Genomic DNA, 12,365 nt, shown 5'->3' on the forward strand with positions numbered 1-12,365 from the left:
CTTCAAGGTCAGGACCTTTGGAAGGATACCAATGGAACCGATACGCAACTACCAAGAAACGACACCGGAGGTGCTGTCGGGAAGTGGCGAGTAAAGGTCGGGAAAGCGATGTTCGTGTTGAAAACAACAGTCGAAAAGGAGATGTTAGATCACTTTCAAGAAGCCGAAACACCGAAGCATGCATGGGATATTCTTGAACGACTATTCACGAAGAAAAACGACACCCGACTACAACTTCTTGAAAACGAGTTGCTTTCGGTCACTCAGAAAGATATGTCGATTCCAAAGTACTTCCATAAAGTGAAATCGCTTTGTCGCGAGATTGCCGATTTAGATCAGCAATCAAGGATTGGAGACGCGAGGATGAAACGGATTATTATTCACGGGTTGAGACCGGAATTTCAGTCGTTTGTCGCTGATGTTCAGGGTTGGGCGACCCAACCGTCACTCTCGGAATTTGAAAATTTGTTATCGGAGCAGGAATCCTTAGCTAAACAGATGGCCGGTGTGTCGGTCTCCGCTGTACCGAAACAAGAAAACGAAGCACTGTTTGCGGGTAAAGGAAAAGGAAAGTTCAAACCCAACCACAATTACAACAAAAAGAAGCCATGGGATCGATCAAACAAAGGAAATAAACCCGAGGAACGAAACCAACAGGAAGGTGGTGATGAACGAAAGAATTGGAACCGTAATAAACAAGGTAAAAGTCCGTCGTTTAAAACTTTTAAGTGCTATAATTGTGGCATGCGAGGACACATCGCAAAGTATTGTACAGCGAGTGCAACTGAAGAAGGAAACGTCGCGACAACGCAAAATCGAACTGAAGAGCCTTGGGATGCTGAGGCCCATTATGCCGGAATTGAAGAGGTTCACGCGTTAACGGCTACGGTAAAACCCTCTTTAAATTTGTTAAATGATTGGATTGTAGACTCGGGTTGTTCGAATCACCTAACGGGACAAAAGGAGCGGTTAAAGAACCTGATTAAGTACGAGGGTAATCAGGTGGTAGTTATAGCCGATGACTCGCGACATGGCATAGCTCATATGGGTGAGGTTGATATCTCATCAGATTCCGAGGAAGGTGGTTTGGTTCTTAAAAATGTGTTTCATGTTCCCGGCATGAAAAAGAACCTGTTGTTGGTTCCTCAAATCACCGACACCGGACGGTATGTTCTATTCGGGCCGAACGAGGTGAGTATTTTCGATAAGTTCGAAACTAAATCCATACCGGTGATTCAAGGGAGAAAGAAAGACTCGGTTTATGTATTGTTTGCCGGGACTTCGTATGTGAATAAGGTGAAAAGGAATTTAAACGCAGATTTGTGGCACCAACGTTTAAGCCACGTCGGGTACGATAAACTTCAATTAATCGGGAAAAAGAAGTTGGTGGCGGGAATACCCGAACTTGAAGTAAAAACGGATGTAGTGTGTGGCGGTTGTCAGTTTGGAAAGGCTCATAAGCAACCGTTTGAGAACTCTAGTTATCGAGCTAAAGCCCTTCTTGAACTCGTTCATACCGATGTGTTCGGTCCGGTAAAGCAACCAACGGTCAAAGGTATGATTTTTATGATATCATTTATTGACGACTATTCGAAATATTTGTGGGTATATTTCATGAAGGAGAAAGCCGAGGCGTTTGAAAATTTTAAAGAATTTAAGTTGGAAGCTGAACGTGACTTAAAACGAAGCATCGAGTGTCTTCGTTCCAATAACGGAGGCGAGTATACATCCCGTGAATTTTCTTTGTTTCTTAAAGAAAATAGAATAAAACGCCAACTAACGTGTTCTAATACTCCTGAGAAAAATGGGGTTTCGGAGAGAAAGAACTGGACCCTAACCGACATGATCGGAAGCATGATGCACAACAAGAATATACCGGGGAGATTTTGGGCGGAGGCAATGAGTACCGCTGCGTTTATAAGTAATCGATTGCCACAACAAGGAATGGGCTACGAGTCACCATACGAGAAGATGTTCAAAATCCGACCGAATGTTAGCTATTTTCGAGTCTTTGGATGCATGTGTTACGTGTTCATCCCGGGGCATCTCAGACACAAGTTAGAGAAAAAGGCAACGAGATGTGTTTTTGTTGGTTACGATAACGAAAAGAAAGGGTGGCGATGTTGTGAGCCGAGTACCGGGCGAATTTACGTATCTCGAGACGTAATATTTGATGAAAACTCATCATGGTGGTCACCGAGTAAAGAAGTGTTACCCGACACTCAAGACTTAAGACAAGAAGTGGACAAGTATGTTGCTGTGGAGTTTAACAATGAAGAGGAGGTTGAACCCACTGTTCAACCTGTTGAGAATCAAACAGAAAGTGCGGGTTTACACAGCAGCCCACGGATCAGCCCCTGGCGCACCGGGTTGTCGACCGGTCAGTCCGGGTCTCAATCCGACAATCCTAACGATTCAGCAACCGTTGAAGATAGTGTGCAGGTTGTTCGAAGGTCCGAACGGGCGAGAAAACAGAACCCAAAGTATGCAAATGTCGCCTTACTTGTTAGTCAAGAAACCGAACCCGAGACGGTAGAACAAGCTATACAAGATCCTAAGTGGATGGAAGCAATGGAGCAAGAGTTAGATGCTTTAGCCAGTAACGAGACCTGGAATCTTGTTCCGAAGCCGGGTGATGTAAATCCGATTTCGTGTAAGTGGGTTTTTAAAATTAAAAGGCGTGCCGACGGGTCGATAGAAAGATATAAAGCTCGATTAGTGGCACGGGGTTTTTCACAGGAGTACGAGATCGATTATGAAGATACGTTTAGTCCCGTAGCTAAGCTCGTTTCGGTTCGAGTAATTTTAGCTATCGCTGCGTGCAAAGGTTGGGATTTATGGCAAATGGATGTGAGTAATGCATTTTTATATGGCGATTTGGATCGGGTAATATACATGGATCAGCCGAGAGGTTTTGTAAGTCAAAAATTTCTTAATTATGTTTGTCAGTTAAAGAAAGTAATTTATGGCTTAAAACAGTCATCGCGGGTCTGGTTCGGTAAGATTGGTTAGTTTTTAGAACTTAACGGATTTGTTCCTACAATAGCCAATACCAGTGTGTTCGTCCGAGCCGAATGTGACAAAACCGTTGTTATCCTCGTTTATGTAGACGATTTAATTATAACCGGCGATTTAGTCTACGTGGTGGAGCAGTTAAAAACGAATCTGTGCACTCATTTTTTCATGAAAGACTTGGGAAAATTAAAGCACTTTTTGGGTCTAGAGCTCGAGTACGAGAATGATGGGTTTATACTTCACCAAAATCGGTATGTCGTTAATCTTTTGGTGAAATTCGGTATGGAAAGTTGCAAACCGATACGAGTACCCATGGAACCAAACGGGTCTCTTCGAGCCGAAGAAGGAAAAGAGTTGGAAGAAGTAACCATGTATAGGCAAATAATTGGAAGTCTTATTTATTTGACCTTGACTCGACCCGACATCGCGTATGTCGTTGGTGTGCTTAGTAGATTTGTTCAAGCTCCGAGAAAATCGCACCTTGAAGCCGCTCGGTTAGTGTTGCGGTATGTGAAGTCGACTCCGAGCTATGGTGTTAAGTTTAAGAGGGAGTCGAGTATGGAATTAATCGGGTTTTGCGATGTCGATTATGCTAAAGATCCGGACACGAGACGGTGTACAACCGGGTATGTTTTCTTGATTGGTTCAAGTGCTGTTACTTGGTGTAGCAAAAGGCAGCCCACGGTGTCACTTTCGACTACTGAGGCGGAGTATCGGGCTGCGACTATGGCCGCGCAAGAGTGCGTGTGGCTGGTTCGTTTTATAAACGAGTTAAATCAAGGTAAAAACGAGAAGGTAACCTTGTATGGGGATAATGTGTCTTCGATATTGTTGGATAAGAATCCCACGTTTCATGCGCGTACGAAACATATAGAAGTTCATTATCACTTTATTCGTGAGAAGGTGTTGAATGGAGAAATTGATTTTAAATATGTTAACACGTTGGAGCAAGCTGCTGATATGTTCACGAAGAGTTTGCCAAAAGAGAAGCTTGTGAAGTTTTGTACTCGCTTGGGAATGAAGGAAGCAAATATCGAGAGGGAGTGTTAAACGAGACGATATTTAAGGGCGGTTCGGTAAATCTCATGGGGTGGCTTGGAGGAGATTTTAAATAATAATTCGTTTATTATTTATTAATAAGTTAGTCTTATTTTAATTAAGTTAGTCTTATCCTAATTCCTATTTGTGTTTGGCTCAAATTGTGTATTTGAATACGAGTAGGATACGAATTAAGGGTGTTATATAAACCCTTGGTTCACATAGGCTTATTAAAAGTTTTTAAGTTAGTCTTTTTCTTAATAAAATCATCGAAGTCTTTGTTTGTCAAAGAAAGATCCATTCTGTTTGCAATATAATTGTGCAGCCCAACCAAGGTGAATATATTATTTGTCCTCTACTTCCTGTACGAACAGTAATATTCAAAAAGCAACAATTCACAAGGAAGCAATCTTAGTTTTCTTGGTCAGCAAACTGATCAAGATCAGTTCTTGATTATATCAGGTTTACATCGGCTCCACTGTTAGGTTTAACAGTCTTCTCATCTAAAGCTCAAGAAAATGTCATGAGTCCACCCAAATTTTGCAACTTTGAAGAATTGATCACGTACTGAGGCCAAAAACATAAGATAATCATTATAGGTTGCTATTTCACATGAAATATGTAGTTTGACATAAATCATAGTAATAAAATGAGAGAATAACCTGATTTGACCTTTAAAGATCTTGCATTTTTTTGGTGAGGCTTTACTAGTCGTACTATATTTTCATCGATAGTAGATAAATGCACGCGACCTAGATATCTTGAAACGGTTTCAGCAATCTCCTCAACAAAATCAAGGTAATCCCTGAAGATAGAAATGAGTTCTAAATCTTAACACTGTATGTTCATATAACTATATAGTCTATATTTGTATAATTATAAATTTTAAAAAACTTTTTCTTTAGAGTCGGTGCCAATAATTCATGGGTCGATTTCAAATTTTCATGAGGTTAGTGTTAAAATTTCTTAGGGTTCGCTCATGATTACGCCAAATATATTAAAAAAGTCACGAGGTGCAGTCACACCCCATTCTATCCAACTAGGTACGTTCCTTGCAACATAGTTTGAAAAGCAAAATTAAGCTATTCAAGGTAGATTAGAAAAACTAATTACCGGATTTGAGTTTAATGAAATTGATTTAGTATTTAAAAAAAAATTACCGGATTTGATTTACAAATTTCGCATTTAGAGCACATATAGGTTGAAGAGTAAGAAATTACCAATTGGGTATACACCTCAAATTCAGCTTTAATCCGTGTGAACTAGTCGATTCCAGTATAGCCTGCCTCCATAAGTCCGCGCGTTCGTTCGAATGTACACCAAAAGCGTTCCCAAATCGCAAACTCACCCGTTGCATTTCCTGAAAATGCGAATCAGAGCTGCGAAGGTTCCAAAGGATCGACGTCATAGAACAGTGGAAGAACATTTAAACCTCCTTCCATCGCCTTGCTTAATTCCATGATCTTCACGAGCTCGTCCAAGCATCTTGGCGTAGTAACATAGTTTGGGCAAAAGATAATCACCGCCATCGATGATGATTGTTCCAACGAATCAACGATCCCTTGCGCAGGATATGACAATCGCGCTCCCCCTACGCTTATGTCAGCCAAACGTGTGGAGATTCCCTTAATTTCAAGTGCGTTGAAGATATCATCTACAAAATTGTTACGTGTACTTAGACCATAGTAACTCAAGAATATTTCATAAATCTTTGGCGAATATGGAGAGACTGTAGACGCCAATGATCTAAATCAATCAAATGTATATATACAAATGGTTTATAACTTTATATGCTATAATTTTCTCAGTATTATTGTTTCATGTGTTTGTTTTTGAAACTGAAGGAACACGTGAAACCTGTTGTGTCTGATTTTATTATAGTTTTTTATTCTGGACATTTCAGTTTCAACTTTCAACCGTCGTAGGTAGACAGACATGCATCGCTATTTTGAAAAACTATTTTTCGTAATTTTATGGGTCAAAAGTTTGAAAGAATATTATTAAAAAATGTTACAAGTTACCACTCATACTTTACGAAAAATATATTGACTTTAAAGATAATGAAATGATTTTCAAATAAAATCCTATGATAGGTTTATGATATTAGAGTGGTGGGAGTGTCCATTCCACCTCATAACTATCTTTCACGTTTTCTCCGATTTATGTTAGCGTTACGTCATTTCATCCATAACCATCTTTTAACTATGAAAATGTCCATCTTTAACCACTAATTTGTAGAGAGAGAAACAAAGAGAGAAAGAGGAGTGGGAGAAGTAGCATGGCGACCCCGCCCCAGGATGGTTTTTTGCGGTACCGCAAGAGACGGGCGGTGTTCCCGACGTACCGAGGCGGCACACCGCCTCCCTCCCGCAAGCACTCCGTCCACCCTTGGAGTGTTGAATGCATCAAGTTCACGATCGCTTAAAAGATAAAATTCGCTATCATCGCCATCCTCATCTACAAGGGCATAACTATTTTCGTTTCCTAAAATACAAAATAAGAAGTTCTAGTTACCATAATCATAACGTAAGATAAATAACATACATAACAAGTAACCTTGTGTTTGAGAAGTCAGTTCATGTTTTCCCCCCCAAACATGCTATCCATATCATCATTATGAAATTTTCCTTTCGGTTTTTCTTTAACCACCCAAAATTCTATATGATTTAAAAATCAAATTTAAAGATTTTTAAAATCAGTTTAATGGTGTGAGCCTGTATAATCGGATTTACCAGTGGCTCAAAACATATGTGGTCTCCTAGGTTTACCGTCCTTGATTATACCGGGGTTGTATCCGGTAGTACCGGTCAGTTTATACAAGTATCTAAAACTTTGATTAAGTGTGAGTCCTTGTTTTTTCAACCTAATTACTTAAGTATAAAAGATAAGTTTGGTGCCGTAAAGTCCCTATTGGGCCATTTTCCGGCGCCTTATTGGTCCGCAACATTTTTCTGGTACTGGTATCGTAATGAACGTTACGAAAATTGATCTAATTTACGTCAACTGACCACCTCATTGCTCGGGACCGACAACGCTTGAGTTTTGTCACTATCCGGGTTTCACCAACATGCCCGGCGCGTCGCGCCGAGTAATAGTACTAGTTACATATATAAATGTAAATGACCTTAATCCACCACATAGTAGGATTAGAAGCGTCCATCACATATTCGTATGGTGTTATGGACCACAAAATCTCTTTTTGATTTAGACCTTCAAAATCATTGTTGTAAGCCCTGATACTCAAAGACAAGCCAGTTACTAAGGTTGAACTTGTTGTGGTGTTACCGTGTTACATACCAAAACTATTTACGGTTCGCATCAAACGTTTAAATTAGTTTATAAGGTTACAAATCCAGGAATTTATAGTGCGGGGGCAAAATATTCGTTGGTTTAAAATGGGTGGGGGTAAAAAACAATTAATAAACATAAAAATAACTATTTTAAGAATGTTAAAAGGTTAAACTAAAGAATTTAATTGAAACAATAGAATAATATTACCAATGGACTTTTGGATATGTGTAATCATTTTAACAAAATTAACGTAAAAAGTAAATGATCATCAACTCTAGGGACCGTGATGTAATTTCCGCAAAGCATGAATGTACAACAAATACTGCTTGAAGTACATGTCATAAAAACCTGTCTCTCTTCTACAAGGGTTCAAGTTAGGGTTTACAGTTTACACAACACTGGCTAAAATAAAATAAACCATGGCTTCGGCAACCAGATCATCGATCGCCTCTGCTGCAAGAACAATCGCATCTAATTCTACATCAAATCTAATTTCACGAACCCTAACCCCCAAATCCGTACACGTTCATCCGTTTCATCCATCAACACGATCTGTTCCTCGAGCAGCTTAAACAATTGAATTTAATTTTGATGTTCCGTGTTGTTCAGGATTGTTGCGGCATTGGGAACGGTTGAGTCAATGGTGCCTCTTCACAGTGCTATTGCATCTGCTCGTCTTATATCCAGTATTGGTGTTGAATCCACCTGTTGGAGCTGGCTATCTCAAGGTATATGATTTACATTGTTTTGTGAGTTTATTTTATTTTTAGTTATTAGAGTTGCATATAAGTTATGTGAATATAATTGTTTACTTTTTGCTATGAGTACTAGCCATTGTTCAGATATTCATGTGAAAAATTGAATAAGCATAAAAGCAGTTAGAAGTTAATGGATTGGTAAATATTGAACTATTGAAGTTAGTTGATGGCTGTTGCTTTTTGTGAGTTAGTAACCAGGATTTCGATTTAGTTTATTAGAGAAAGAAACCGGATAAGTAAGTTTTAGTGCGTGTTCGGTATTTGCTTCTTTAAACTGCTTAATTTTGTTAATAATTATAATAATTAAATCAGGCGGTTTTCTTTTGTGCCTGCAAATAGTTCAGTACTAAGAACTCTGTAGTTTGATACTTTGATAGTGTATAACTCTTATTAAGATGATCATTGATCAATATGCTTTATCATTGCTACGAAAAGTTAGGTTTGGCATGGTTATTTCAAACAGTTGGTATACATCATAGGGGACGAGAAAATGCAATGCTTATGGTGCATTTAGGACGTTTTTAATGTTTATTACTTTAGCCTACTGTTTTTTTGGGCTCTACTGATGAATAAAGCAGCAAAAAGATATGACTTTGACTAGTTCTAATGCTTACTGCTATAGGTTTTGCATCATCATTGTGACAGCAGGAGTGATCAAGGCAATTAACGCATATGAAAATTTCCATATTGCTTTGAATCTTTTGTTATGGAAATTTGCTTTGAATTTTAAATTCTCCATCTTGAACTTTGCAGTTTGTTCCAAAGTTAAACTTTGTACTCGAATTGAAATATTTTTTCTATGATTTTGGCAATTTCTTCATCTTGGCTGATAAATTTGTCCTGTTTGACTGTGCATTCACTCTACTTTATATGTCTTGTTCATAATGTGTAAATAGTAAAAGTCGGTTAATCTGGTTGCTAACAATAACATGTACATTTGTGCTGATGTGGACACCGCATATGCACATGCTTTTTATGGGGTCATGTATTTGAAGGTTTCTTTTAGAATTTAGGCACATGGATTTCCCCATAAGATCCTATTTCCTGAGTTCATCTTCTATGGCCCTTTCATATAAGATGTTATCATGGGTACCGTTGATTTGAAGTCATGTGACCCACAAATCTTTATCCAGATTTTGTGTTTGTTGATTGATCTATGTGTTGCTAGAGCATTTACTTGAGACTTCTTGGGACTGATTTTTTTTCCGGGTTTTTTTCTAGACTTTGGACTTCCTCGGTGACAAGGGTTTCAACACATTGCATCTCAGCTTTTCTTGCTACTCTTGTTTGTTCATTATTGGATGGTTTCCATCAAGCTTGGTGTTTTTAAACCATAAATTGCTTAATCTCATACTACTTTTCCTGGTAGAACTGGAAACAAATGGAAGTTTATGAACCCATTTGGAGCTCTATATTCTATAGCATTACTTATGTATTTGCATCATCTTACTGGTGTCGTTTATTTGATTTGTTACTGTTGTGGGAAGTTTATGATCTGATCTAGGCAAAAAATCCAAGTTGGAACCAGTTAGGCCCGTCTAGTTCTAGTTAGAACTAATAGTCTTTGATCACACCTGATATTGATTGCGTATCTCAATAATTGTTGTGGAAGTTTATGATCTGGCCTGGGCAAAAGTCCAGGTCTGTCTGTCTTGCCTTGGGCTAAGCCTGACAAAACGAGTGTGTCGTGTAGGGTAACAGGTCAAATTGGGATCTGATGGAAATGAGTTATATGCAAAATTTGTTCCAAGTCAAAACGAGTCTTTTTAAAAAGGAGTCAGTTTGGTTCGGGCTCTCACCAAAATGGGCCTCGTGTTGAAATAAGTTTGTTTTAGAAACAAACAAGTGTGAATTTGTTTGCAGTCTTTTTTTCTAAGACCTGAGTCTTTTGAACCCTTTTATAAACTTTCAGTTTTATTAGCTCTTTCATTTACCGCTATTTTTGGGTAAATACTTAAAACCAATGATCGGATTGGCGACGGCCCGCCTATTTTTGGATTAAGAACGAATTAGGCCGGCCTATTTTTGGGTTAAACTGATGATTGGATCAGACATGGGCTTTTCAAGCTAATACTTGTTGAGTGCCCCTCCCAGGCTCCCCTACAATCATCAAATCATAACTTCTACAGTTCTGGTATGCACAGTTGCACACTATGTAGTGAAAACGTAACATTTATGTTAGTTGAAGAAAATCGTCTTATTGCATCTTGGTTCTATCTTTTTATGAAATAATTAGATAAACAATATCAAATAAGCAAACCATAATTCACAAGTGTTAATTCGTTATTGTTTCAGAAGTTTATAGATACATAAAGTAAAATTTGGTAGATAAACATTTTTAATAAATAATCCATATATCTTCAGTGTATTCTTAAAGAAATTTTGTTTATTTTGTCATTCTTTTCGTTGTGGCATATTGGTATACCAGTTCTTGAATAATAAAACTGATTTGATTGGGTTAACTTTGTTCAGATTTTACCCGTTAAGAGTTTTTAATTTATTTTTTAGAAACGCTATATTACAAATAAAACACGGTCGAGGTTCCTACACCCTGTCCGCTAAGGCTATGCGTTATACTCCACTCTTCATCACTCTAGACCATTCGCCACATTAGCGTAGGGCTGTTATAACATGTCAAACACGGCACGATCGATGACCTGTGATACTAAACACGAACACAAACCTGTTTAGTAGCAGGTTAACATGTTAAGACCTGTTAAGGGACTTGCTTAAAGATACAATGAATAATATATGTGTAATGAAACAGAAATTTTCAAAACGGGCATAAAAGTCTTAATTAATACATAATTCATAACATATTTGAAATAAAGAAACGACAAATCCGTAACATACTTTAAACAAAAGACCATAGAACTATAGAAACAAATCATAGCATCTATTTTAAAAATACTAGTCAAGTGCTCGCACGATGTAGCGCGGAACAATACTTAAAGGTTGTTAGCACACTAAACCAAGGCTAGCTCTAGCTCGGCTCGAACTTCATACCGAGCCTGACTCACGTCCATTTAATTATTTTAAATATTTATATAACTTGAATAATTTTAATCACATTTTTATAAAGCACATAAGAAGGAAAAAAAATAAAGTTGAGTAATATTTAGATAAACATGAGAGGCCAAAGTTGTAAGTATTATTTAAATTTTGAATGTAACAAGTTAAAAGATAAAGGGTTAGATATGTAATTATATAAAAACATGAGATTGTAAACATTTGTCCTTTAAGAAACTTGTAAATTAATGCAGTATTGACTTGTATATTTTAAACTGTCGATCTGTTTTGAAAAAAAATTATATCGTAATGTCGACAAAAATAAGCTCATTTAAAATTCGTGTTAACCATGTTTTTGTAAAACATATATGAAGAAACCCAAAAAGAATAAAGTTAAGAGTAAAAAATGCGTAATCATGAGGGATTAAGGTTGTAACTAATTCTTAAATTTACAAAATTTAAGTAAAGTTGATGTACTTGTAATTATTTTTATACAAATCAAATGAATGTGGATGATATGTGTGTAAAAGACCAACCTAAACCTAGTTAAACATGTACCTTATGCATTATAAGTTGTAAAACTCTTAAATTCTACCGTATTAATTTGCCCCACTTATATATTATATATGGTATAGATAATATCGGGTTCTGACGGGCATGAGTGAAATGTTGTATCTAAGTATGACTTTAAGTTTATGACTTAAGGAGTGTATGTTTATCTATTTTTCTAAATTAAAAATCTATGCAGGTTACTAATAGGCTAACAAATCTTTAACTTGTTAGGACAAACATTTAAGATGTCTTAAATAGGTCAACATGTTTAAAACACAAAACATGATAAGCTCAAATCCAAACCTGTTAAAACCAATATCATGTTGTGTTAACAGGTCCGTGCCATAAATTGATAACCCTACATTAGCGTCGCATCACCTTTTCCTTCACCCTTCAACCTATGTTCCATTCACATTGCATTTATTTATATTATAGAGGTAATAAAATATAAGAAAAAAATCTGATAGCAGTGGTGCTCAATGGCTTCCATGGGGGCTCATTGAGACCCGCCACTAGTGGTCTGGAGGTGGGGGCGCAATGTTCCCGTGACACCACTGGTGCAACATCGGCCCCATTAGTTATATTGCACATCCTAATGGTTAGCAATGTGCATCAAGCATCTTGTAAGAAAGGATAGGGTGTTTGTATAACATAGCCCTGGATAATAATACATGACAAAATGCCTTGATTGCAATTATACAT

The 12,365-nt window shown here is 37.5% G+C and overlaps 1 protein-coding gene across 1 annotated transcript; it reads left to right on the top strand.

Annotated features, from left to right (window-relative positions):
* The first annotated feature begins 7,763 nt into the window (after window positions 1-7,763).
* On the top strand, window positions 7,764-8,206 carry LOC143593413 (uncharacterized). The gene is made up of 3 exons (XM_077073049.1): window positions 7,764-7,876; window positions 7,954-8,072; window positions 8,115-8,206. The coding sequence occupies exons 1-3, from the start codon at window positions 7,764-7,766 to the stop codon at window positions 8,204-8,206; spliced, it is 324 nt and encodes a 107-aa protein (XP_076929164.1).
* Window positions 8,207-12,365: the final 4,159 nt, after the last annotated feature.

The sequence above is a fragment of the Bidens hawaiensis genome, unplaced genomic scaffold, assembly GCF_021521415.1.
Source record: "Bidens hawaiensis isolate Kalapana, Puna unplaced genomic scaffold, B.hawaiensis_p1.1 tig00042216_1, whole genome shotgun sequence".
Classification (NCBI taxonomy): domain Eukaryota; kingdom Viridiplantae; phylum Streptophyta; class Magnoliopsida; order Asterales; family Asteraceae; genus Bidens; species Bidens hawaiensis.

What these genes read in the sequence shown, in the direction of transcription:
- LOC143593413 (XM_077073049.1), top strand. Translation starts at nt 7,764, where the DNA reads ATGGCTTCGGCAACCAGATCATCGATCGCCTCTGCTGCAAGAACAATC. An exon ending in AAATCCGTACACGTTCATCC is followed by an intron (nt 7,877 to 7,953) that starts GTTTCATCCATC and finishes CGTGTTGTTCAG; the next exon opens with GATTGTTGCGGCATTGGGAA. An exon ending in TTGGAGCTGGCTATCTCAAG is followed by an intron (nt 8,073 to 8,114) that starts GTATATGATTTA and finishes TTTTATTTTTAG; the next exon opens with TTATTAGAGTTGCATATAAG.